At 40.4% G+C, this 27,153-nt stretch overlaps 3 protein-coding genes across 4 annotated transcripts; 2 read left to right on the top strand and 1 right to left on the bottom strand.

The window, feature by feature from the left end:
- Window positions 1-274: 274 nt before the first annotated feature.
- On the top strand, window positions 275-4,791 carry LOC130179383 (ubiquitin-conjugating enzyme E2 R1-like). Its single transcript, XM_056392326.1, has 5 exons — window positions 275-1,032; window positions 1,616-1,702; window positions 1,811-1,908; window positions 2,649-2,783; window positions 2,889-4,791. Exons 1-5 carry the CDS (start codon window positions 847-849, stop codon window positions 3,097-3,099), a joined length of 717 nt encoding a protein of 238 aa, XP_056248301.1. The 5' UTR covers window positions 275-846; the 3' UTR covers window positions 3,100-4,791.
- A 679-nt stretch (window positions 4,792-5,470) lies between these two features.
- On the top strand, window positions 5,471-24,540 carry sirt6 (sirtuin 6). Of its 2 annotated transcripts, XR_008829189.1 has the most exons (10): window positions 5,471-5,654; window positions 6,491-6,618; window positions 10,181-10,363; window positions 11,449-11,508; window positions 13,050-13,145; window positions 13,232-13,312; window positions 14,324-14,447; window positions 14,549-14,869; window positions 22,849-22,945; window positions 24,411-24,540. XR_008829189.1 is itself a non-coding variant. In XM_056390970.1 (8 exons), the coding sequence occupies exons 1-8, from the start codon at window positions 5,589-5,591 to the stop codon at window positions 14,861-14,863; spliced, it is 1,053 nt and encodes a 350-aa protein (XP_056246945.1). In that variant the 5' UTR covers window positions 5,472-5,588; the 3' UTR covers window positions 14,864-16,340. The 2 variants fall into 2 exon arrangements, 1 of the variants encoding a protein (XP_056246945.1); XM_056390970.1 differs by lacking the exons at window positions 22,849-22,945; window positions 24,411-24,540 and having other exon boundaries at window positions 5,472-5,654; window positions 14,549-16,340.
- On the bottom strand, window positions 23,163-26,351 carry LOC130178596 (relaxin-3 receptor 1-like). Its single transcript, XM_056390969.1, has 3 exons — window positions 25,747-26,351; window positions 25,069-25,512; window positions 23,163-24,989 (listed from the first exon to the last, which is right to left on the bottom strand). The coding sequence occupies exons 1-3, from the start codon at window positions 25,951-25,953 to the stop codon at window positions 24,378-24,380; spliced, it is 1,263 nt and encodes a 420-aa protein (XP_056246944.1). The 5' UTR covers window positions 25,954-26,351; the 3' UTR covers window positions 23,163-24,377.
- Between the last annotated feature and the right edge of the window lie 802 nt (window positions 26,352-27,153).

Raw genomic sequence — 27,153 nt, 5'->3', positions numbered from 1 at the left:
AGTGAAAATAGGTCAGAGCAGCTTTTCAGAAACACAAACAACATTCGCGTTTTCGTGACGCCGTGAGACTGGCAAATGTAGTTCTCTGAATTCACTTTGAAATAAAATATCCAAGAAATAATGGACACAACTAAACGAAGTCCTATAAGTTAAATCTGAGTTCATATAACCACGTCCTTTATTATGAAATTGTGTGGCTTCTTGGTTGCTTTCAGGGGAAGAAGTAATGTTTACAGGTTAAATTGAACTACAAATACCAGATGACACAACGCGCCATTGCCTGTTTTGAGGGGAGAGGGGACTCCTTTCAACAACATTATTCTGTACCCAGTCCCGTGTTGGGACATTATCAACTACATATCTGACCATATTAGACCAGTAGCTGTGTTTTCTTTTCTACTCAGGCTCTCGGAAGGAGTTAGAAACTGTTGGTGCCACAGTGAACTCGGCTCCAGCTGCTCGGTAAAGTAGAGCTTGTCAGCTAGCTTATGTTAGCCAGGCGCTACCAGTAGATTTACGGCTTATATCCGTGGCTGCCCTGCCAGGTAGATCAACTGAAGCTCGGGACGCCAGTCAGCCACAATGGTTTGGCCTGTTCACCAGTTTCTGATTATTGACATTGGTAAATAATTCATCTAGTTTGGGAATAAATCAGCGCAAGCTTTGTTCAGCTTGTGCGCAGCCTGGCTGGTTTGGCCTATTGCATTGTCTCCGACCATCGAAAATACAAGTTGTTTTTCAGTGTCGGTAGGTTGTTTGCCCAGTTAGGCTAACTCAGCCGTGCTCGTGTAAACAAAACCCGTCGGCTGTCGACTCCAGATAATCTTGAAAGCTATCTAGTCCAACATGGCGCAACACGACCCCTCTCATGTAGCCAGTTCACAGAAAGCACTCATGTTGGAAATGAAGAGTCTTCAGGAGGAACCTGTCGAGGGATTCAAAATAACACTGGTGGACGAGGCTGATTTGTACAACTGGGAGGTGGCCATTTTCGGACCCCCAAACACTCATTATGAAGGGGGGTATTTTAAGGTAAGAATAGAATACAATTTTTTTTATATATATCGTCTTTGGCACATCTGGCAGTTCATTAAAACATACAGCACATAATAGCAGCAGGGACACAATGATGCTTCCAAATAGTAAACGCAATATACACATTTAAGTAAACACCATAGGAATGGAGAGAAAAAAGACTTTCTAAGCAAGCCAGTTTCCCGTGGGTCGGTGAGAAAGCTTTTCCAGGAAACACTTAACCTTCCTCCTCACCCTCTGTTCCCAAAAAGCCCATAGTTGGCTCTAATGCCATCTAATTAGTTTGTTTGAACCTTCATTCACTGTCCAGGTTGCCATACTGCACCATGCAGTTATATGAGAGAATTATGAACTACTTTAAAAATTGTCAAGCTTGCTCCAAAGGTATTCAGTGGTTTGAGCACTTAGAATACATGCATTTCTTAAAAACATAATCAACATTCACTGAGAAACTTTTACAGATAAAAGCACCACTCACATGACAACACCATCAATAACAATCAGGCCTGTTAGTAAAAATTGTCTGATATTGTAGCAATACAGTTTGCAGCTAGATGTACAGGTCTGTTTTGTGTCCTAGGCTCGGATCAAGTTCCCTATAGACTACCCGTACTCCCCTCCTGCCTTCCGGTTCCTCACCAAGATGTGGCACCCCAACATCTACGAGGTGTAGTATCACAGCCTGGCTCAGTTTTATCTTCATGCTTGTGTGTGCTCTTATTAATGTCTACACGATGCATCAAATATTGAAAAGAGTTGATTTCCTCTGTTTTAGAATGGAGATGTGTGTATTTCTATATTGCACCCTCCAGTGGACGACCCACAGAGCGGAGAGCTGCCTTCAGAGAGATGGAATCCCACCCAGAATGTCCGGTTAGCACACTCCCTCATTATCTCTCCTCATATGTCTCTCTTTTCTGTGTAGGCAACCTCCCTGCTTTGTCCTACCTCAACCACTTCAATAATTTACCTGACTCATACCCTTATCACATGACATTTGTCTTCAGTGGAGTCTCTTCAGAAGTTCCCAGAATCTAACATTGAATCCATATCTGGGTATTCAGCGCCACATGTGTAATGTGATCTGTTTATGAACAGAGCTGTCAATAAACATCTTCCTTCTGTTTGCTTTAGAACGGCACAATGTGTAGCTATTACAGCTCAGTTTAAAACATGACATTTTAAAATATTTCCCTTGTTGAAATCACCGCCACATCAAGAAATTTTCCATCACTGATCAAAAGATAAAAATTGTAATTTTGGGGATTACGCTGCACTCACATCTAGAGCAGCTCATAGTGTTTAAAATTTTATTTAACCAAAGGTTAATTAAAACCCTAACCCAAAGTTATTGGCAGATAAATCAATAGTGAAAATAATCTTTACTTGCTGCTCTGATTTACGTAGCTCTGTTGAATATCTGTAAAATACAGGTTATAAGAAAACTGACATAAGTGAGAAAGTAGATAAAATATTCCATGTTTGTTAATCAAATAAATAATTTATAATAAATAATAAATAGTCAATGGCCATATCTCTAAAGGAGGGTATTTTGTGACAGTGTTGTAGGTTTAACAGTCTTATTTTCCTCTCACCTCTGTGTTTTCTTCCAGAACCATTTTACTGAGTGTGATCTCGCTGCTGAATGAACCCAACACCTTTTCTCCTGCGAATGTGGACGCTTCCGTCATGTATCGTAAATGGAGGGACAGCAAGGGCAAGGATCGGGAATATGTAGAAATCATCAGGTAAAATGTCATACAATACTATCATAGCATATCAAAGCTGAAGAAGCTCTTTCTGAAGAGTCGGTGTTGTCTTACCACTGTGTATGTTCTTTATATCTCTCTCAGGAAACAGGTTTTGGCCACTAAGGCAGAAGCTGAGCGTGACGGCGTGAAAGTCCCCACCACGCTGGCCGAGTACTGTGTCCGGACACGCATCCCGCCTCCCGATGAAGGCTCCGACCTCTTCTATGACTATTACTATGACGACGATGACGTGGAGGGCGGGGATGGCGACTGCTGCTACGATGAGGATGACTCAGGCAATGAGGAGTCATGACATGCTTTTTGACAGCAACGCAATCTAGCTGACATATGCTACCCCCTTTTTTTCTGCCCGGGTTGCCAGATATTCGAGGTCTACAACCAAGAAAGATTTGAAGCTTCCCACTTTTAAACCAATGAAAAGAGCTGTTTTTTCCTAAATCTCTGAAATATTCTCGGAGGTTTAAATCGATGCATCGTTGTGGAAGGGTCAGACCTGGTAAGATTTGCACCAGCACAAAAGTCACCAGTTTGTCCAATTTTGCAAACAGTTTTCATCACCACTTAAAACCTTATTGAGAGAATAACTTAACTATTACGTAATCCTATTAAGTTGGTCAGTCCCCTGTATAGTATAAGGTGTTGTCGGATTAATACCACTGTCAACAATAGCAACATTTGCACTGGTGCAAACACTTCCAAACTTTTCTCAGCCTCTCTCTTTCATATCTTTATTTCCCTAATTGTAACTGGGTGTTGCTCACCATTAGTTGATCTAAGTGACTGATGAATGAAGAGGACTTCAAGCAGCCTGTTTTGTGTTGAGCAGTGTACTGCAAACACACGCGAACCTGACATTTCCGAGTATCACAGTCTGTCTCGCTTCTATAGGACCGGACATGAATTGACACGGGACGGTGTTTTCAAAGTTCCTGTGCATGCCACAACATCTTTGGAAGCTTTGTGTCTCTTTTACTGGTGGACAGTGTATCTACATCATGATCTGTTTTCAGCTCAGTGATAACAAGCACTTGTGATGATGAGGGACTCTCTGCCTGGAGGACCGTCTGGTGAGCTGAGTCAGTGGGTCAAATTCCTCATGTGAACATTTTTGCTAACATGAAATTGATCTTTGCTGTGTTTCTTCTGGTTACTGTTGGATGTGTTTCTCTGTCATTTTGAGTGTGGGGTTATGTTATTTGAAGTAGCTCAGATGTAAGAGTCATGTAGGATGACCAAGTTTTTCAAGCGGGGTGTGGGGCTGGGGGGTGGAGGGCAGAACTAATTACTGATCAGAATTGTATTTCTCCACAGGTTTGCTCTCTGAGTAGCCTGAAGGAGCCAAAGACCTAAACCAGTGTAAAAGTGAGCCCAAAATATTTTATGACTGTTGTATCTTTGTGTTTGTTTGCTCTCTTGCAAGCTTTGTAATTTTAGTCTCTTTCTTTGGGTAGACATTATGCCTGCAGTCTCTGCTTGAAAATGATTTTTGTGATGAGATTATTAGGTTTAATTGGCAAAAAAGCTTCTGTAGGAAAGGTGTCTGTCAAAAGGTGTTGTTGCAGTATCAGTCAGGATTATCAAAGTTTTTCAGCTCTGGAAGTGAAGAAGAAGAAGGCCACCATGTTTTATTTTCATTTCAATTCTTTGTGTTAGTTGAGAGTGGACAGGTTTTGATATAATTTTAGAGTGTATGGGTGTCCTCTGTGTCTATTTTTGCATCAGCAATATTGATTGTTTCATTGACTTAAATTGGGACTTCATACTGAATCTCTCAGGATAATAAATTACATATGACAAAACAATTCAAACAAGCAAATATTTTCCTCTTTAGGTGGTCTTCAGCGTTGGTTTACAGCTTCAACAGGAACCATAACTGATATGCACATGTAGCTGTATGGATGATCACCATGTTGTTTTATTCATCGTGTTCATTTTTTATTTTCGGCTATTTAAAACTGAAAAATAAAAATTTATTGGAAAAATATATGCACAGTGTTAAAAGTTTTTTGATTAACTGCTGTGATAATTTCATCTTTTTTTTTTTTTTTTTTTTTTTTTTTTTTAAGCAGTAACCTGTTATTGGAGGTTACAGTAACATTTACTGTTACAATCAGGAGTTGCATCCTAAAAATACTTTTGAAATATGCACCATGTGTACATTTAGAGATGAGCTTTACCACAAGAACTTTCCTATATGAATGTAATTTGGCTGTGTTTTCTATAGACTGTACTGTGCTTACTCAGGAGTGTAGAGAGTGGTGCTTTCAAGTTGCACAGGAATATCGGCAATTGTTTACAACTGTCTCTAATTGTCCACAACTCAAAGCAACAGTCCTCTGGGAGTAGACGTTTGAGGCCCTTAAGACGTCATGACCATTTAAAAACAATATATATATTTATTCGTTGTAAGCCAAATATAAATATCCACCCTAAGCACTGAGCTTCACAGGATTTAAGAGTTCACCAAATGGGTACAATAGCGCATTTTGCTGTGCTAATAAGGTCTGCAATTGCAGCAAAACAGCGTTAAAATTGGATATTTGATAAGTATGAACGATTTTTTTTTTTTGAAGGAAAAAATATACTACCTTTTTATATACAGTCTATGATTCCGACTTGTCCAGGAGATTTGTGTTGTCATTTCCCATTTCAGTGAATGCAGCAAATGTAGTCGCCTAGCTATGACGTCAACCAAACAACAGAGTTAATAGCCCGCTTTGCAGAAAATAAAGGAACAGTTTTAAAAAGAAAAACAACGAAGACACGACGCCTCCAACAGTCATGTCTGTGAATTATGCTGCTGGGCTCTCGCCGTACGCAGACAAAGGAGTTTGCGGACTTCCAGAGGTAAAGAAATAGCTGCTATGGACTCGCTACTTAGCTCTCTAAACGGCTAACTTAGCTAGCAGGTTAGCCAAGGATGTGTGGTTCACCTGGTTCGGTCTTTAGGATGTGAAGGTGGGAGATTCTTTTAAAAGATGTAAAGAGACTCCTTTAAAGAGGGAGGGCCTGTATTCCAGATTTTACTTAAGAACAAGTACGGGGTGTTAGCTAGCACCAGAGAGTATATCAAGCGTTAAAAGTACTCTTTATGTTTATGTTGTAAACGATTTAGCTTCAAAACAAAGATCTCTATGTGGCCAGCTGAGATCCGCAATGGACGGTCAAATCTGGAAGAAAAAGGCAGGTTTTTTAAAGTGTGTTGTCTGAATGATATGGACAATTAATTATGTTTTGTTTTTTATTTTCCTTTTTACTGAGAACTGCACAACACTTTAGTAATATATTAACAGATATTGGCTGTAACGATGATGCACAAAGTCTGAGTTTGGCTGTTCACATATGAAACATTTGAAGGAGTCAGTTACTAAGAAAAAGCCTGAGAGAAAAAAAAGCTCTTTATTAGACTAAACTGTCGAGATGTAGTAGTTCTTTTAAGTGAACAGCTCATTTGGATTTTTTTGTATCCACAAAAATATGTTGTTTGAAAGAATATAGAAGCATCTATAATCTTGTAACTTTATTAGCTGTTTAGTTTTGAGTAAATCCTGCTTGAAGATGCATGACAGACACAAAAATAAAACTCATCTGAAAAAATATGCGGAGATTGAACATTGTATGTAAGCATTTAGTTCAGCTCTTAGTCATTACCAAACACCTGTTGTATTTTTTTTCTGTGGCAGGTTTTTGATAGTCCTGAGGAGCTAAAGGTGAAGGTGGAGACCCTCGCCCAGTTGATTAAAGAGTCTCAGTACTTGGTTGTCCACTCTGGAGCAGGAATCAGCACTTCAGCAGGAATCCCCGACTTCAGGTGAGGCACAAGTCACCACAATTTCTTTTTTTTTTGTATCACCTTTTTTCACAAACTTGTTTAAGCATAGACTTTTTGTGACATATCCTATGTAAGTAGTAAAAGAATCTGATTTATCAAGACTGCATGTACTGATGATGTTTTTATGAAAGACAAATGTGAAAACCTCACTATTCTGTGTCTGTATTTGTTGTCACTGGGTTTTCAAATTGACATCCTTTTGTTGAAATAATCAGTCCTTAACATTTTCTGTTTTCAAAATGCTCTTAATAAATTGAATAGAGGGAGAAGCGCATGTTAATGTCCCAAATAATGCAAATTAAATTAGTTAGGTTTAACTCTAAAATCTCAAATGTGTTTGATTGTCTTGGTTGTGGTGAATCAACCGAGCTATATGATAAAATAACAACTATTTTTATAACAAAACAGTTTCTGTGTCTCTGACACGTCAGAAACAGGGAAATTTATATTATTGCAGCAATTCAGGAGACTGTCCTCTTGCTGTAAATGTTGAACAGGAGGAACAAACAGTTGATTAGAAATTGGAAGGATGAGAGGTGAAAAGGACTCTAACTCCATAGTGGCATTTCAGATTTTTTGGCAGCCTTGGAAATGTGAAATATGATTATGTAAATAACATAGTTTTGTGTGTGTGTGTGTTTTGAATTTCAAAGAATTACTATCTATCTGTCCTGAGCACTAATCTGCTTTTCTAGCACTTCTTTGTACCTGATCTTCAGTGGTCAAATTATTGTTTTGATACATTTGGCATTAAAGTGATTGTGCTCATACTCTTACTATAGGAAAATTAAAGAACTGTGTAAAATGTCACAAATAATGACAATATTTTTAGACCGGGATACTGTCGATATTTTCAGTTGGTATGCAAAATCAAATTTCTTATTCCTTAGAATTTTTCTACTGGCACATTTATTGTAAAGCACCCTGTTTACATGTGGGACCGTAACTAATAAAAATGTTAAAATCATCATCACTATTATTATTATTTTTTATATATACCTCCAAAGTCATTACTCACTGAAGCCTGTGTATATTCTCATTTGTCCAGGTCATAGTATAGTGTCATAGAGTTTTTTTTAAATCGAAAACAACTGGACTAGGTTATTTGTCTGGGAAGACGTTTCACCTCTCATCCAAGAGGCTTCATCAGTTCGTGTACGCATCTGACCAGGCTAGGACCAGTCCTACTTTCTGGTGTGGAGACCCAGGTATTTAACCTCTTGTGGGCGTTCACAAGGATGATGATGTCACTGGTTCCCTTTTGTGCTCCAAGTGTCAACGACAGTCGTTTGCATGACTGTCGTTGGTGGAAAATTGGTTTCGACTTCGTTAGTGCTCTATTGTGTTATAACGACAGTCGTTGGAGTCACTCGCCACTTGTGAACAGTTGTTATTCTTGGAGGCTAGAATGTTGAGTCTCCTGGGAAGGGATGAAAGGGCAGCATTGTAAATTGGAGATAGGTGGTGTCTGAGACCTCCTCCCCTGTTTAGGGATGGTTTCTCTATTTTTACATAGATGGCCTCTTTTACTCCTCTTTCGAACCAACTGTCCTCTCTGTCTAGGATGTGGACATTGCTGTCCTCAAAGGAGTGGGCTTTCTCCTTGAGATGTAAATGGACAGCAGAGTCCAAGCCTGAGGAGTTAGCTCTCCTGTGTTGGGCCATGCGTTTATGCAGTGGTTGTTTCGTTTCTCCAATGTAGAGGTCATTGCATTCCTCGTTACACTGGACTGCATACACCAGATTGCTTTTGCGGGTGTGTGGTGTTCTGTCTTTGGGGTGTAACAACCTCTGTCTGGGGTGTACCAACCTCTGTCTGAGTGACACCCCAAAGACAGAACACCACACACCCTCAAAAGCAATCTGGTGTATGCAGTCCAGTGTAACGAGGAATGCAATGACCTCTACATTGGAGAAACGAAACAACCACCTATCTCCAATTTACAATGCTGCCCTTTCATCCCTTCCCAGGAGACTCAACAATCTAGCCTCCAAGAATAACAACTGTTCACAAGTGGCGAGTGACTCCAACGACTGTCGTTATAACACAATAGAGCACTAACGAAGTCGAAACCAATTTTACACCAACGACAGTCATGCAAACGACTGTCGTTGACACTTGGAGCACAAAAGGGAACCAGTGACATCATCATCCTTGTGAACGCCCACAAGAGGTTAAATACCTGGGTCTCCACACCAGAAAGTAGGACCAGTCCTAGCCTGGTCAGATGCGTACACGAACTGATGAAGCCTCTTGGATGAGAGGTGAAACGTCTTCCCAGACAAATAACCTAGTCCAGTTGTTTTCGATTTAAAAAAAACTCTATGACATTACTCACTGAAGTCTTTCTTTTCTCTTGTAGTACCACTGTTTGAGCAGATGAGGGTGGTACTTGCTTATTATTTGTCAGATCCAGCTCTTTGTAAAACAATAACACGCTGAAATACATCACACCTCCGTTGTTTCCTTCTATTATATTGCCTATGTAAACATTTTTTACTACACAAGACAATAATTCATTCATTTTTTTCATTGTTGATCTGGTGTGAACGACAGATGCTTGCCTGTGTGAATTCAGATACACGTACTTGGAGAATGGAGACTTGACTAATTAATATTTGATTGGTCTGCCTGTCAGTCAGGTAGGGTCGACCTTGAATGGCAAGATCATTAAAGCCAAGGTTTTTATATACACATCAGGCCTACTTGTGCATGTTGTAGTCCCACAGCTACCACTCACACATGCTCCTGCTGTGAGTAAAAAATTCATCCCCCTAGGTTGATATTATTGATAACACCAACATGCGAATTTACCAGCTTTACAGATCCTCCGTGGCTTTCATGTCCTGCAGCATCTTTCTCATGGTGGTAAACGTGTGATAAATGACGCACATATCTCTCTGTTAAAGCTGGCATGGCTTTGAACTGGCATTGGGTGAGCAAGCAGTGAATCATATTTGTGATGAGAAATGGGGCTGTTGTAGTTCACATAGAAAAGGGAGAGATCAGGCTATTGTGGCAGCGTTTAAGGATTCACCGGATGCATTCCCTTGTTTGATGCATAAAGATTAGTTCTGTGTCCTTGAAATAACAGTCAGGGTGTGAGACGGCACTGACAGCAGCGCTGCGTTCATCCCTCACTTAAACACACAAAACTGACTGGTTCATTACAGAAGCATGAAAAGAATGATAGCAGGTTGGAGATTAAATAGAGTTAAGAATTAATATTTTTCAGTCTGAAAACTTGTAGCTCCATGTTGTTATTTTTGTGAAATGTTTGTAATAATAATTTTTGTTTAATACAATTTCTCCTATTTTCTTTGTAGATTTTAGTAGTGGGAGAATCTTGCAGCATTTTGGTACACAAACATTGTGGAACATCTTTGCATCAAATTGTTAATATTCAACCATTGGCACAAACCCACACATGAGTTGTAGACACAGAATGCCTCCAGTCCACCCACTGCATTACAACCTGTCCAATCCTGATTCAGTCCTTTCACCTACGCTCAATGTATTCATCATCATGTTCTGTTTCAGGGGTCCAAAGGGGGTGTGGACGTTAGAAGAAAAGGGCGAGTCACCTCACTTCAACACCACATTTGAAGATGCTCGGCCCAGCTTGACTCATATGGCCCTCCTGGGACTGCAGAGGGCAGGATACCTCAAGTATCTCATCAGCCAGAACGTGGACGGCCTGCATGTCCGATCAGGCTTCCCCAGGTTACTCCACTGTGCCTCCTGTGCTGTAGCATGAAATACTAACATCAAGCATTTTACACACTCACTAGCTAACTCAAATCAGAGTTGTTGGCATAGAGCAATACATTATCTCACAGATGGGCCACATAACGTTTAGTAGCTCTGATAGCAGTAATCATTGTTTTTCCTGACGTGGTTCCAGTGCAACAAGCTGTAAATACAACACTGTGTGATTATTTACCTAATTCATTCATTGCAGATATATGATATATTTTAGGAATATCATTAACTATGTTGTACGGAGTGATTTGGAGTTAAAGCAGGGTGAGTGGACAGGAGAGGGGATGAGTAAGTGAGAAGTAGACATGAGGTACTTATTCAGGACAGAAATTCTGAACTTGTTCAGAAAATGCAGTGAATTCCTTATTGAGAAGATAAAAACATGGTTATAGTTTGTTTTATTTTTAGTCATTTCTAATATTTTACAAACACAAATGTACTGTATACAGCATTGTAAGTTCTGAGAGAACAACCTCATTGTTTCACGCTCATTCTTTTGAATGTAATGCTGCTGCTTTGTGAAAACAGCTGTAATAGCACCAGAAATGAGTAACTCTTTAAACACTACTCAAATATTATCAAAAAACAGCTCAGTATAATGGAAAATTTTTGGACAGACTCTGGATTATCCAATCATATTGGACTAACCTGAGGCAAAGAATCCAATTTTTCATTTAGAAATTAGGTCCATCCTTTACGCATATTAGAAGACTTACTTTTCCTGGAAGCCATTTCTTAGGTCTCCCTCTATCCTCCATCAGTCAGGCCTGACGGCAAAGTGGTAACAGTCTGAGGAAGTCAGAGAGAAAGCAGACGAACAGGTAAAGCAAACTGTTTGGGATTTATAAGCACAGGTGCCAGTTGGAATACAATACAATACAAGTGCTCAGAATATTAATCAGAGCGCACATTGCAAAGAAGGACTGAGAAAAAGTTGTGTTGAAGAACTCTGACATTAACTTTAACTTTGGAGACAATGATCTAAGTGAATATCATCGTTGTGATCTTCTCGCCTTTGTGTACTTCTCTCACTCTTTCTCAATTAGGGATATGCTATCAGAGCTTCATGGTAACATGTTTGTGGAGGAGTGTGAGAAGTGTGGCAGGTATGTGCGCACACACATACACCAAACACCCACATTTTGATTTTGAAACCCTTTGATAATTCTCATCTTAACAAGCCACTGTCTTTTACTGAATTTCACTTTGTGGCCATTTTATTAGGTACACCGGTTTTGGTAATAGACACAGCAAGATGTCCAGTTCCTCTTTACTTCATATTATGAATGCACAGTATCTCAGCTTTCTTGCATCTGTTGTGGTTGTCGTTGCCAGATCTGCTGTTTCTAGAATCTCAGAGACCGGCATCCTCTTGAGATTTTCACATACTGCAAGTATTTACAGAGAGTGACGTGTTAAGAAAGAAAATTCAGTCAGTGGCAGCTTGATTGAAAATATCTTGTTTAGAGAAGTAAGAGAGGTCAGAGGGGCAAGAATTGTGAAAGATCACAGGAAGTCCACAAATATGAAGGTAATAGTTTTGATGTGCAGACAAGAATTCTTCAACACAGACACACAAAACATGCAGGTTTCCTCTCCTGTTGGATAAGAACAAGAAGATGAATCTTACCAAGCTCAGTAAATCTTGATTTCTTTCACAACAGTCTCAGTCAAAATTTAAGATAAACGACAATATCAAATCACAATGTTATATTATGAGAAGTGTAAATAAAATCTTGGTTCATTATGAAACTGTTGTGGTTCCTGATTTACCAGGAAGTAAGAAAGTACACTTCTCTGCAGAGCCTCATTTATGTCCAAGAGACATCCAGGACGCATGACAATGTTTTGCAGCACACAATACGTCACAAAGAATTGCCTGACCTACTCAGGCTGTATTGTAATGTTCACCTGACATCAAGTACATTTGCAGCACACTCTGCTTGTGCATAACAGGCAAGGTGTAGGTGCGTTGTGCACCCACCTATGTACCCATATTACTTTGAATGACAGTGAAATAATGCACCGTCGACTTCAGACCAGGTCTGACAATCGTGCAATCACTTTCCGCTGCCTCAAGATAGCAATGTGCCAACAATGCAACTGACCACACCTCATTTTAAGACCACCATGCCTGTGTGCCCTCGGATGAGTTCAAGTGTATTTGGTATTTAAACAACATGTATGTAGGATGGGAAAATGACAACTGAATCTGTCTGAAACCAGCAAAGACACTTGAGTTTTGCTTTGCACTGGGTGTAAGATGGGGCCCTATATCTCAAAATGATTTGTGGGCCATGACAGTGACTTCCTTTTGCTCCAGTGACCGGCACAGTCTTAAGATCTCAAAGCAGTAGATTACCTTTTGGTAACAGTGTGGTTGAAGAACAAATGTTTAAACATCTGTGCAGCAGCTACACGGTGCTGTCCACTCCCTAAAATACCCAAAGAGCATCTCCAGAATCTTCTTGCGTCCACGTTTGGAAATAATCAGCCTGTGTCTGGAGGCACAAGTTGTCTGGTTTATCTAATAAAATGGCCACTGTGTCTATATTATCATGTTTTTGTGTTTAAATTGGCTTTGCCAGGGTGCTTGTGAGCAGCTTTGTCTTCCTGTCTGGTTAAACTGGGGTTTGTGGATTTCCAGGCAGTATGTCAGAGAAAAGGTGATCGGTGTAATGGGGCTGAAACCAACAGGACGTTACTGTGATGTGGTTCGCTCCAGAGGACTCAGAGCCTGCAGGTAACACATGTGGAATTGTCCATTTTGAAATTACAGTTTAACATCAGCAATGTATTAGTGTCTTTGTCCATTCTTTACTACAACAGAGGAAAGCTTATCAGCACCATACTTGACTGGGAGGATGCTCTTCCTGACAGAGACCTGAACAAAGCAGAGGATGCCAGCAGGTGAGACAGATAATATTGAAGCACGAGTCGTAGTTCAAACAATAATATAATAATACAGTAATATGTTGTAGTAATGTATTTCCTGTAGTGTTCTGTGTGGCTTTGCTGCCAGCATCCTTACATGCAAATAAGCCCTTACCTGAGAATCTGTTTGGGTTTTATGTACGCAGCACAGTCTGCTTTAATGTTTCCACTTTCCTCTGTGTGTGTCAGTATTTTCATTAAATCCTTCAGCCGCAAAAAGCTGCTGTTGTTTGTTTACAAAACAGTGAGATGAATTGAGTGTGTTTGTGTTTTATCTTAGTGTATTAAAAAAAATTAATTACTTAAGTCTTAATTTAAATTACAAAGCGGAAATTTGGAGCCCTGACTATTGAACTAAAGTTCAAACATAAGAATTAAAACATTGTATTATCGACTATATTGGTTTCTACTGTATTGATGTTTCTTTCAAAAATAATCTGTGAATAGTTTGGTTGTTTTGTTCAGAAAGAGCAGGACATATCTCACTTTCCGGCTACCTGGGTTAGAAATACAGTCTCAATTTAAGGCTTTCTTCAGTTTTTGTTAATGTTTTTCTCTAGAACCGTAACAAATTATTATTTTCATTATTAATTTATCTGCCAATAATTTTTACAATTGATTGTTTTGTCTCCAAAACATCAGAAAACAACAAAAAAACACCCATGAAAATCTGGAATCTGGAGAAGCTGGAGCCATCATTTGGCATTTTTGCTTGAAGAATTAGCGTCACAAACTGATTATTAGTTACTGATTAATTTTCTATCATTCGACTCATCATCAACGAATGGACAAATCATTGAATTGCATCCAACCAGCACTGGAAACTTGTAGGAGAAAGCAAACCTGACCAATCAAAGTTCTTGTTGTCGCCACACGCCCTTCCTGCAGCCACCGTCATGTGTTTACATTAGGTAGTAGGAGACGCACCTCAGCTACAGTCACACTAATGGTTTATGTGCGATGTATTTCTCTACTTTCGGCACGCAGACGAGCGGACCTGGCACTGACGCTCGGCACGTCCATGCAGATCAAACCAAGTGGAGACCTCCCACTCCTCACCAAACGCAAAGGAGGGAAAATTGTCATTGTCAATCTGCAGGCTACAAAGCATGTGAGTCTCATTTATGCACCATTACTACACACATACCGGAAGAAGCGTGGAATGCGACTTGAAATACTTTTTCTTTTCACGGTTGTGATTTTCTCTCACAGGACAAGCACGCACACCTGCGTATCCATGGTTACGTGGACGAGGTCATGAAACAGCTGATGGAGATGCTGGGATTGGAGATCCCAAAGTGGGATGGGCCAACTGTGTGCGAGAGCTCAACAGCCAACTCCGAGTCCACCACCGATGTCAAACCACCACATGTTACTGCAAAGGGGAAGGTGAAAAAGAAACCCGTTAAGGAGGAGAGGAAAAGAGAAGCAACACAGCTAACAGACGATGGGAGCGTTAAGGAGGAGACAGTTTCAGTAAAGAGAGAGAGAGCAGACTCCCCAGTGGCGATAAATGAAGAGAAGTAGCCTCAGGTATATTTTTTTTCTTGCAACAACTTCACAACACCAAACCGTCCAGAAACAAACATTACAACTGAGGCTGCTCAGTTTCATCAGTTTCACAGAGGATGGAGGTTCTTCTCATCTTACACCCTCTGGGGCAAAGACTTTTATAGTACTGTAGTGGTTTTGTCAGTCCCAGATTTCTTACACTTATAGCCACGGTAAACAACAATGTGAAACTGACTCCTCAGCTAAAGGATCACAAATTGACCTCCTCACGTTAGGTGGATGTTGTTACATCTACCAACACACAGCCTGCGATGTAAATGTTCCTCCTGCTACGGTAAGAACATGCATTATCCAAGTTTACTTTACTTGAGGACAACACAATGAGATCTGGAACAGACAGTTAAAAATAAAGTGTTTAATAAGGTGTGTAAGGTGGCTGCACCTTATTAAAAGTGTTATTTATAACCATGTGCTCCAGATATTATCCCTACAGACCTCGCCTTTAAAGACACCTTGGTTCGATACTTGACCAGAGGGGATATCAAGTGAGCATCATCCGAGTCTCCTTTACTAATGCAGCTAAATGCAGCTGGGGAAGTTTTAAACCAGGTTTTTATTTTTAAAGTTCTCTCGAGTGTCTTCCAAACAAATGGTTCTCTCGAGTGTAAATTATGTTGAAAACATTTTGAATACAGAACATTTTTGTTTTTATTCCCAAACATTACAGAATCAACAATCAGCAAACTGCTTTTCTCATTGTAGCAAAGATTTCTATTTCCCTAGTGAGATGTATAATTCCAGCCGCTGCTGACTGACTGTAAGTGGATCATAATCACACTGTATGTTTCCAGGAAAATGTTTTTATCTCAGGAAAAAAGCATTGTACTTCAACGGAGAAAGTCTTTTTGCTGTTTTTTTTTAATACATGGCATTAAAAGAATATGTTCCTGGCAGAACCTCCTGCGTATATATGTGCTCTATGTATGTTGCGTACTGTGACCCAACAGTGGCCTAGTTGCAAATGTAAACCAATGTTTCAAAGGAGATGGCGAAGGCCAGTACTGTTTATCCGAGGGAATGGTAGGATTCTTGAAATCTATCCCCTCTGGTATATTCAATATGCATCACTTCATTGTGAATGAAGATGGTAATCAAACCTGCCTTCTCTCAAGAAGAGAAGAACCTCCTCCTCTTGTTCCTCTCAACCAAAACACCAGAAAAAAAAATCCTCCACCTTAACTGCACCAGCATCTAACTGTTTTCTTTTTTTAAAACAAAACATTCATATCAGATGTTGTGACTGATGGTGGGCCACAGGTGTTTGTATAAGAAGATGATTACTGCAGCGAACACGTTGCTGTGTGTCTGATTTTGAATGTGTTTCAGTCTATTAAATCACTTTGTCTTCCCAGACATGTAAGCAACAGATGTAACAGCCAACGCAAACTGCCTCCTCTGAGTGGGTCATTACACAATCCTCTTTATGCTCTTACCCTCTCTATCTGTTTATCAACTTTGTCTCGGTTGTCTCTACACTGTTGTGCTAATGAACTAAATGTTCTCACTTTGCCCATAGAAAGCGCCCAACCTGTTTTTGTAATATTTTAGAGGGTGTTGGGTAATATATACAGTAAATAACTTTCTCATAGATTCTGACTGAATTTATACACAGGCAATTTTTTCTTAAATATTTAATGTCTTAAGCCACTGATTCCAGACCTTTTTGGCTTGTGACACCTTAAAATAAATCAGACTATATGTTTTTGAAGGATTTTTATAGGCCTGAAGAGGTGGAAGTATCCAGAATTTCACAAGAAGAAAAGTATCCGTTTAACAACCCCTCACATTTATCTGAAATCCCTTTGGGAGTCCTGATCCCTCCACATTGTGAACCACTTCAGCAATTGTGCATAAAATTACATATACAATGATTTAAGATTTTATCCATATCTGCCTCATTTTTGATTAATCTCAAACAATAACCTTTAACACTTTGTTTGCATGCATGAAAACTGAAAAACAAATGATTTGGGTGAAGTATTCCACCCTTTTACTGTGACACTCAACTACATCTGCTACTATGTTGATAATTGATTAATATTTTGTCAAGCTAAATGCCAAAGACTTGATATTTTTCACATCTCGAATGTGAGAAATTGCTGCATTTCTTAGACTTATAGTAAATTATTGGACAAATGGAAAAAATGACAAAAAGACACATTTAATGCGATCACCTACAATACTGTGAGGGGGATTTTTTTCATTGTTTCCAAATGTTCTACAGATTAATCTGTAAGAAAATAGTTGTTAGTTGTAGCCGTTCACTCAGCTAAATCCAAATCCTTGATTCCTGTCCACCGGGTCAGTTCAAAAGATGGGAAGTAGGTCAAAATACACACTGTAAGTTTCTCAAGTCCAGTAGATGACAGTGCAGTTCAGAGCCATGTACTCTTGGCCTCTGCGTAAGATTCACAGCCAGAACAGTGAGGAGGCATAGAACTGAAGAACAGTGTCAGATGATTTGAATTGGAAACCTTATATAGCAGCAGACGGACTCTATCTACAGCTCATCCTCGTAAACCCAGGAAGAAGGATGTTGGTCATCATCAGAGCCCTGTTGGCTGTGGAGGCAGATCTCTCTGGAAGGACAACAGTCAGCGCAGCACTTCATAAGTCTGTCCTACATGGTAGAATGGGCATAAGGAGCCAGTCAGGGACAGCACGACTGGAGTTGGTACAAAGAGACTACAAGACGGTGCATCAAAGATTTTGTGGTCTGATGAAGCCAGAATCAAACTCTTTACAGTTGTAATTCAAAGTGCAAAGTCTGGAGGAAAGTAGGCGCAGCTCATTAAGCATTTAACATGCACTCTGCTCTGAAGCACCGAGGTGGCAGCTTCGTTCTGCTTGAGAGAGTTTCACTGGCAGTTACTGGGATACTTTTAAGGAAAGTGAGAACAGTGAAGCCAACGAGGTCAGACTAACCTGCTACAGAACATGGCTGTCACACCAAAGCATACAAGGAAATCATTCAGTGAATCAGGAAGCACAGTGTGGAGTCCTTGAGCCTCATTAAAGCGACATGAAGATGGCTGTTTGCATTCTGTTTACAGATGCTCCCCAATCGACATTAGTGAGCCTGAGCAATTCTCTGAGGAAGAAAAACTGAAGTTGTAATCGCTGTCAGAGGCATGGTGCAGCAAATGTGATGAAGATGGAGAGCAGAGAGGGGAGGAGACCGAAGAAAAGAACATGAACACGACATGATGTGATGTGATGTGATGGGAGAGATACTTCAGGTGGAATCCACTCTTAAATACTTTTAAATCCAAGAACAGTTTTCATTTTGTATATTTTATACAGTCTCAATATCACTGAATTCCCCTTTAATTTGTGTCATCATTTCTGATGAATCCAGTAAACCTGAAAACCTACACTCCAAGTTCCAACTCATGATAAAAACAGATAAGTCTCCTTCAGATGGAGGCAGCAGCAGTTTCATAGAATTATATATTTTGCTCTTATGTCAAAGTCAATGAAGTGCTGTGAAATTGGAAATAGTGTAGCCTAAAACTTAGAAAGTTAGTATGAGCCTTTAGCGACATGTTTGGCGAAGTTGAGCTCGTATGTTCAAAGCCTGAATCCTTGTTAGGGAAGGTTTGGGTACCCAAAAAAAAAAAAATTACCTGTACTTTTCTTGTAAATGGAAAGTGAAATGGTTCATGAAGACTCTAAATTGAGCTGTTACTGCTAAATGGAGCAGATTTTTTCATAAGCTTGTTCTTTTGTCCTGGTTTATAATGTATCACAATTTGCATAAGTCAGTTCATCCTCATATGGGAACAATTTTCATGGCGTTCACTTTGAAAATTATCTCAGAAATTTTAGACATTTTGGCCTTCTTTAAAGAGGAACATGATATTGTCTATTGCATGTACTTTTAAGACACTTGCTTTTCAATTATATGAGTCATGTGTCTCAATCTCTGAAGCAGCAATAACAACTGCATCCAGATTCATCACCACAGTTGTTGACAAAGGTTATTCTCCAGAGAGATGTGTTTTTATTCTTCTTGCTTGTGCTGCAGCACAACGTGCACTTAAGCACAGCATAAATGCTCAAAAACACTTACCTTCAATTGCTGACACTAAATGTCTTTGTCTGAAACTTAATGGTAATATCATCGAGTCAGTGCATTTCATTTCCACATTTTTATTGCCCACAGATCTGGACTCTGATTACACTTATTATATTATGAAACAAATCTACACATCCAGAGAAGTGGACTGGACCGGCAGAACAAATCTATGTAGGGAAAATCCTAACATCATATCACAGTCTTCACTGTGAAGACCGTACTTACCAGAAAAAGCTATTAATAATCAACCAGAGCTTTCAACCACATCATGTGTGAACACGTCATAGAAAAGTATAGTAGACAACTCTTTATGATGGAGATCATGATTAGGTGTTGAGCTTTCACAGAGATTTAAGTTGCAATGCACAATTAAGGCTGTGAGATGTAGTTGAAAGCTCCAGAAAAAGTGAGTAAGATTGACTTCGAGATGCAGGTGAGCTTTCAAGAGGAGCTTTCAACCACATCTCATGGATAAAACAGTTTGCTCTGAAAGAAGCTTGTAAGTTGACTTTGAGTCAAAATTATTTTGTTGATTTAGGAGAGAGGGTTGTAGCCTGTAGTCTTCGCAGTCTGGCCAGTGACCTTTGTCACTAACATGGAACGCTGGTTACTACTACTTTGTGGTCCCATTCCTAGAAAGTATAGTAATCTATCTATGCATAGCATAAGACCTACCTGTACTCGTGAGCATTAGCTGTCCATCTGAACTCATTTTAAGTTTATCTTTGGTTTGTTTTTCCAACTTATGACGTCATTGTGAAGATGGAAGACCGACTTTACAAAACAGGAAGTGTGTTTCTTTCATTTCGCATGGATGTATCTGTCATATAAGAGCTAACAGATTTTTTTTCGTTTTTTTTTTCTTCTTTGCTCAGCTTCTGACAAATTTACATTACTGTACAGATCAGGTACAGTGTTGAGTATTTCCTCTGGCCAAGTCTGGTTCTGTTGGTGAAAGCAGTCAGACAGGGAGTAGGGCCGTGAAAATCTCTCCTGATTAGTCATCCTTTTGAAGTTCTGCCTATTGAACAGAAGAGTTTTCACCCAAGGAAGTTGCTCTTTCAGAGTTTTGTTTCGTGCTGCCTGTATGTTTTTCCTTTGAAGCCTTGCATAGTCCTCCATCATGGGGATGAAAAACTCTCTGTTCTGTTCTACTATTGGTGTGTGTTGCATCAAAACCAACAGTATCAGAAACGTAGATGTTTGCACAGCTTAAAAGGCTGTCTGCATGGTAACTCACACTTTCTTGTCAGAAAAGTGGGGAACACTAATATATGCAGCCCATGTGCAATACACTACAACTTATGATTACTGATATTACCAATACAAGAACAGCTGTAAGTTGCAAAACACTGTTGTAGTCATATTCGATTATTCTTAATCTACAGTTGAGGTCAAGGAGAAAACATTAAAAACTGAACAGACTATGTAAAGATGAATCAACTATCAAAATGATCTATCCTTCTGAGATAAGCATGTTTGTGTGTTCAAATAGCTTGGCAAACCTTTTGAGATAAACATCTGTTTATCAAGTCTGTTTCAGATGCCTCTGTTGAATCAGCCAGATCTGAGCACGCTTTAATAAACCCACTCTTGCTTGCCTCCATTTTGCAGAATGAAAGCAAGTGAATCTCAAATGGTAGGTTTTTATTAAATATGAACCCTATCTGTAGCAGTGCAAAGTAAATCTATATGTAATAGGGAAACAAAAATGGCCACTGTTCTTTGAATAAAAGTGCTGCATTTTTTTGGATTCCATCAAAGACAGAAGTTCTTCCTAATCAAGCACGGACCTTTATGTCGCACAAAAGTGTAATGGCACAGTTCTTCAGAGTATGGTTTGTAGCAGCAGTCTCTTGGTGCATGTAATGGTTGAGTGCAGGGTGGTGATGTAGACACAAACAGGTGGTAATCGCTGTCCCAACTGCTGGCATTTACCTCCCACCAATAGCAATTTTTTTTTAATTGCTACTTTGGATCTGCTCATCCCGCCCCTATGCGCCTGCCTCACTAAATAGATGTTCCAAGTGTTCTTCTGTTTTTGCAACACGACTGTCCGTCATTCTTCTTCAGCACTCCATTTGCTTGCATAAACTATTGAATTTGTTTTGGTTCCTTTCAAGAAATCAACACAATGACGCACAGCTGCGCAGATACATTTGAATTCTCCAACGAAGACGCACAAACAATCTTTTTTCAAGCCGTCCAGCTGGAGGGCATCAAGTCTTCTGAAGACCCGAAAGTAAAGTCTATAAGACTATATGTAAAAGAGGATACAACATGCATGGATCAACTTTTAGCAAATACTGGACGAGAAATTCTAGGGGCCTGCACATTCAGAAGGCCCCAACAATGGGAAAATCAGATGAGAACTTTATATGATGGGGATAGGTTTTAAATAAATGCTCCCTTGACCTGATGTTACTTAAGTGTCCACTGAAGCAGACATGGTTAAAACTAAGAGTGACAAACAAGAGAACCTCAGAACAATTTGGAACAAAGAAGGCAGTGTGCCTGATTTTTTTCATTGCTACTTATTCCTGCTCCTGCGCACCTGCCTCACTAAATAGATATACAAGGTGTTTTTCTGTTTCCCTCCAACCAACCATCTGGATGCACAGATGATCAGTTTCATCACCGTGGTGAAGGTTAAGGGGGGAGATGGTGCGTCCTGTCATTATTCCTAATTCCAGAGATTATCATGCTGTAGTGTACTCCAGTGTTGTTTGGCAAAATTGCAGATCTTTGAAGTAGTTTCTGACCAGATTTGTGATGGTCACTGGGACATGGAAGAACTCAAAGGCCGTCCGGAGGAGGGAATGTGGGACTGATCCAAAAACATTTGCTAAATCCAGCATAAAGATCTCTTCCTTCCCTTTTTGCAAAAAAGGTATAGGCATGTAGTTAATCCATGCACTGATTTTAATGCACAGTATATCATTTGATTAATCGCATATATTAATTTGTTGTAAGTTGGTTTTGATCAAATTGCTTCCATTTTTTTCGGCGTTAAGTTATTAGCACACAGAAAACCTCAAGCAAGGCGTACCGACATAGTAGCACTGTGAGGCTACAACCATTATCAACACATCAGACAGTTATTATTCATTAACAATTGATTGATAGTTGAATAATTGTTCAGTGCACTAAATGTCAGTCAAACGCAAAGTGAAACTATGGCAGTCTTGTGTTCTCTTAAACCCTGAGTTAATGTCATAGAAAACCAACCCGTCTATCTATTTATCTAACTGTCAATCTATCAATCAAACTATCCATCTATCTAAAAATTAAGTTATTTTGTCAAACAGATTACATCACTGAATAAATCTTGTAGAACAATAACATGTGGAGAAGTAGAATTTACAGTGCTATTTACATGTCTATGCAGCGTGCTTGACGTATAACCTCCAAGTGTGGTTGACTTTGACCCATTTCTATGCACGTTATAATCTCTTCTACCATCCTTACATAGCGATAAAATTACATATAGGGTTGACACTCATCCATGAATCTCTTCAAGTGGTTTTCATCAGTTGTGAAATTGCCCCCTGTACTTGAAGATGAATAGCTGGGCACAAATAGGATTGCAGCACTTGTACCTATCAGATGTAGCTTTTTTTTTTTTTTTTTTGTGATTCAGCTCTGAAATAGAAATGTCATCTGGATGTGAGTGTATGTACTGTCAGGGCTCTGCCCATTGTTTTGAGCTTGATGAGAACAGACAAGTTATGAAGTGAGTTAGATAACAGATGTCAGCGACAGTAAAGTGTAGGGCAGTAAGGTGAACAGCAGAACTGGCCTGTAATTTCAGATAAATGGTGGTTCTGAAATAACACTTCTGATTGTTTTCCATTTACCGCAGGAAGATGCAGACTCCCTTGGGGGCTCGTTGGGTTTTAAGCAGCATCAGCCTCCCACGCAGAGACCCGCTGAATGAATCTGTGATTCTGATTGTACAGGTAATTACTAGCAGAGTGCCACACAATAAAGGCCCTGTGTTGCGGTGTGTTGTATGTGCATATCAGCCCTTATCTGTGGGCAGCTGAAGATGGTTATCCGTTTACAGACTTTAAAGGTTGCAAAAGGGCAAAATTGTGGAGCAGCTTTTGTGCAGCTGACTCATTTTCTTCATCTTCACTGCAGAAGAAAAGATTTACTTTCTTGAGACGTCTTTTGTCCTCTCGTTTTATTTAATGTCACAGAACACGTGTATTTACAAAACAGTTCACAGCGGTACAGCGAGACAGACACAGAGGGACATGAAAATGGACAACAGTTTCATGCTAGCATCAAACACTGCCTACACTGAAAGAGGAGTTAAGTTTTACTGCATGTGATGAGTAAAGTGTGGCAGATTTTAATCTCCTAAATGTGTTAGCACCAATAACTCAAATAAATATTTAACACATCACTCCTCATTAAATGTAACAATCTCACAGTCCTCCTTACAGTAGAACTGCAAACTACAAAAAATCATTTTACAAGTCAAACATTACTCGGCATTTTTGCTTGATTGTGTGGAAAACAAAATCAGCTCACTGTGTAACTCAGAGCCGACTGATTGGATTGTTGGATCCTTTTCAAGAATGTACTGGCTGAATTAGCCCATCCAAAGCTGTTCCAAAACAAGTTCCTAGTTGTTCAGGTGTGTCTGCAACAGGTGTGTGTACTGAAGTGTGTGAGTGTTTGAAATAGATTTGGAGGGATGAGAGTGTCCGACAGAATTTAGGTTAAAAAAAATGGCACCAAAGAAAATGTGGCACGTAATTGTTGACTCATAAAAGAGCCTTTCCTTTAGTATTAGAGTTTGAGATCTTGGGAAATGTGCTTACTTGCTTTTCTTTCTGAGAGTGAGCTGAAAAGACTGATACTGTATGTTAGTTATGAAGCTACGGCCAGCAGCTAGTTAGCCTAGCTTTGCACAAAGACTAGAAATGGGGGGACAGCTAGCGGGGCTCTGTCCAGAGGTAACAAGATTCACAGATCAGCACCTCTGAAGCTCACTAATCATCACTTGTTGTATCTTGTTTGTTTAATCTGTTCAAAAACCAATGACTCCAGGAAGTAGCAGGTCCCAACCCAGAAATATTCAGGCATGTCACCCTCTGTAAAACACTGAGTGGTCGTTTTTAGACTTCAGTTTTTGTACCGATTAAACACACAAGATACAGCATGTTAATTGGTGAGTTTTAGATGTTTTATGAACTTTGGACTGAGCCAGGCTAGCTGTTTCCAGACTTAATGCTAAGCTAAGCTAACTGGCTGCTGGCGGTAGCTTCATATTTGACGTACAGAAATGAGAGTGGTGTCAATCTTTTCATCTAACTCTCAGCAAGTAAAAAGTTAATAAGCACATTTCCCAAAATGGCAAATTTTTCCTCTAACAGTCAATCACGTATTGATGTCTTTGTGTATCATAACCAGATTGGATGGTGCTTCCTCTACTCGTCTCCCTCTCAAAACCAGGGTGAGGACGTTTCGGACAGAGTGAGACACTCTCAGCAGAAGCTCCTTCAGTCCAGCTCTGTATTCCCGTCGGATCAGGCAGTAGAGCACCGGGTTGAGGCAGCTGTTTGCGTGAGCCAGACACACAGTCAGGGGGAAGGCATAGGCCTGGGCGTTGTAGAAGGCTTTACTGAAGGGCACCATGTCAAATTTGATTAGCACCCCCCACAGGGTGAGAGCCTGGTTGGGCAGCCAGCAGATGAAAAAGGACAGAACTACGATGGTGACAGAGCGAGTGACCTTGGAGCGGCGGCGGTGGCGTCCCCTCTCACACTCTGACTTCTCTGTGACACCTCCACTGACCACGCTGCTTACAATGCGCCGGCTCAGGATGAACCTCAGGAGGAGGAGGTAGCAAACACTGATGATAATCAAGGGGACCACAAATCCTAAGAGGACTTTTTGTGTTTGATAGAGTCCAAGCAGGACTTGAGGATCCCAGTGGCCTGAGTCGGAGTCGGAGAACCGCACTAAGCACAGCTCGTCATCAGCAGATACCTGTAAACAAAACAAACGCATCAGAGGCTGCTCACCCACAACAGAAAATTATGTGCTGTAAGCAAATCAGTTTCAAAACCTGGACTGTGGTGGAGTAGAGCGCATGAGGCAGCGTAGCCACCAGTGACACCACCCAAATGGCTAAACTGGCCCACTTGGCTTGAGCAGTGGCGATCCTCGGGCTGTCCATCTTCAGGGAGGTCACCAGGGCGCGGTATCGGGTCACGCTCATGGCGGTGAGGAAGAAGACGCTGGCGTACATGTTGAGGGTGGTGACCGAGCTCACGATCTTACACATTACCCGACCGAAGGGCCAGCAGAAGTCCAGCACCGTGTCCACGGCCCAGAAGGGCAAGGTGAGGACGAACTGGAGGTCCGTCAGCGCCAGACTCATCACAAAGCAGTCGATAGAAGAGTGGTGGTGACCCCGGCGGCGGGAGTGGAGCAGGAAGAGTGCCAGGAAGTTACCCACAAGCCCCAGGACACACACCACCAGGTAGACCAGGGCAATGAGAACTCGCACCTGTCAGACACATACAATAACATTTTCATTTAGAGTTTTCTGGTAAACAGGATCCATCGTGGCGCTGCTGAGGGGTCACAAAAGTGCACATGAGGAAATCGTAGTCACAATACAACATGCAACATACAAACACCTTTAAGCGCTTTCTTTAAACATGTGTTTAAGTTTTTCATGTAAAATTACGTTCTTGCCAATGTGGATTTGTAAGAAAGATAAGTCTTTAAATAAACCTACTGCCAGGTTCGCGCTGTCTCCGTGCAGGTCCACTGAGGACTCCTTGGAGAGGATGTGGAGCCAGCAGTTGAGTGAAAGGTTAAAAGCTGCCAGGTTGGAGGCTGCTCCTGTGGTGCTGACCAGTTTGGCGATTTCGCGCTCATCCTCTTCTCCCCCGCACACACTCAGAGCGGTGAGAGGTCCAGACACGTTGCTGTTGCTCTGCATGATGCTGCAGAGGAAAAACAGGTGAGTTACTTTTTTTTTTTTTTTTTTTTTTTTTTTTTAAAGCAAGTTCCGCAGGTTTCCGTCCTGTTTCAGATTAATTTCCAAAGTGGGGCTGTAGGCGAGAGTGGATGCAAAAATCCGCATCGTCCTCATCCTGCGTTTAGGGTTCAAAGTCTCAGCGGGAGATCAGAGTTTCTCAGTTAATCCGAGTTCATTCTAAAAGTGTATCTGCTCGCATTTTATTGTTTTTCCAAGCGGAGCAGGGAAAGGGTGTAAATATGAAATTAATATGTGGCAGGTTACTTTGGAGCGTCCAGCCCGGTGCACCTTCCTCCTCTCTCAGTGATGCTGACAGCACCCACAGACTGGAGGCTTTTATACTCGCTGACGCTCTTCTCCGCCGCCCGGTGGCGCACAGGTACGGCTTCGACATACAATATTACTACACTTTTCTGGTTATTACAGCAGATACTGGGAAGGAATAAGATCCACTCTCTCTTTTATTTATTTATTTTTTTCCTAAGATACAATCAGATGAATTTAAAGGTTACTTTGTGCGCAATACCTAATAACTCATGAAACAAACAGGGAAAGGCTTGTGCTGTTTGGAAATAATAATTTAGCAGTCTGATATACTGCAGAACATTAAGTGTTTTCTGAGTTGTCTTGGTTATTATTGGTTTGCACAAAACATGTATTTCAGGCGATGTTTCTGCTTTCTTTAAATTAAAGCTGTGGTGCAGGTCATCATCTGCCATCTTACATCTACAGTATTTTTTTTTCTCTCTTTTTGATGGAGCCAGCTAAACACAGCCTCAGATGTCATGTCCAAATATCACCCTTAAAATCCTTGCTATGCTGTGAAGGTAAATTATAAAGGATGGTATTTCGGTTAGTTTAGCCTACAAGGGTTTGTTAATGTTTATCTGAAATGAACATCAGAAGAATGATGAATTAGATTTCAAACAGCTCTCAGTCTTTGTGTGGGAGCCAGGGAAGAGAGAGAGAGAGAGAGAGAGAGAGACGTGTGTGTTTTTGATTAGCGTTTCTTATAGGTCAGTGTTGGCATTCTCATAATGCATCACTGTGGCCAGATGTGTTTAGCCAAGGAGAGATTCTGTCATTCTCTCAAGCTTCAACAGGACAGACTGGACTCGCTTGGACAGTCTGTAACTTATCACTCAATTTGCATAAATCTTT

Source organism: Seriola aureovittata, chromosome 12, assembly GCF_021018895.1.
Source record: "Seriola aureovittata isolate HTS-2021-v1 ecotype China chromosome 12, ASM2101889v1, whole genome shotgun sequence".
NCBI classification, from domain to species: domain Eukaryota; kingdom Metazoa; phylum Chordata; class Actinopteri; order Carangiformes; family Carangidae; genus Seriola; species Seriola aureovittata.
This window is presented reverse-complemented; position numbering and strand designations above follow the sequence as displayed.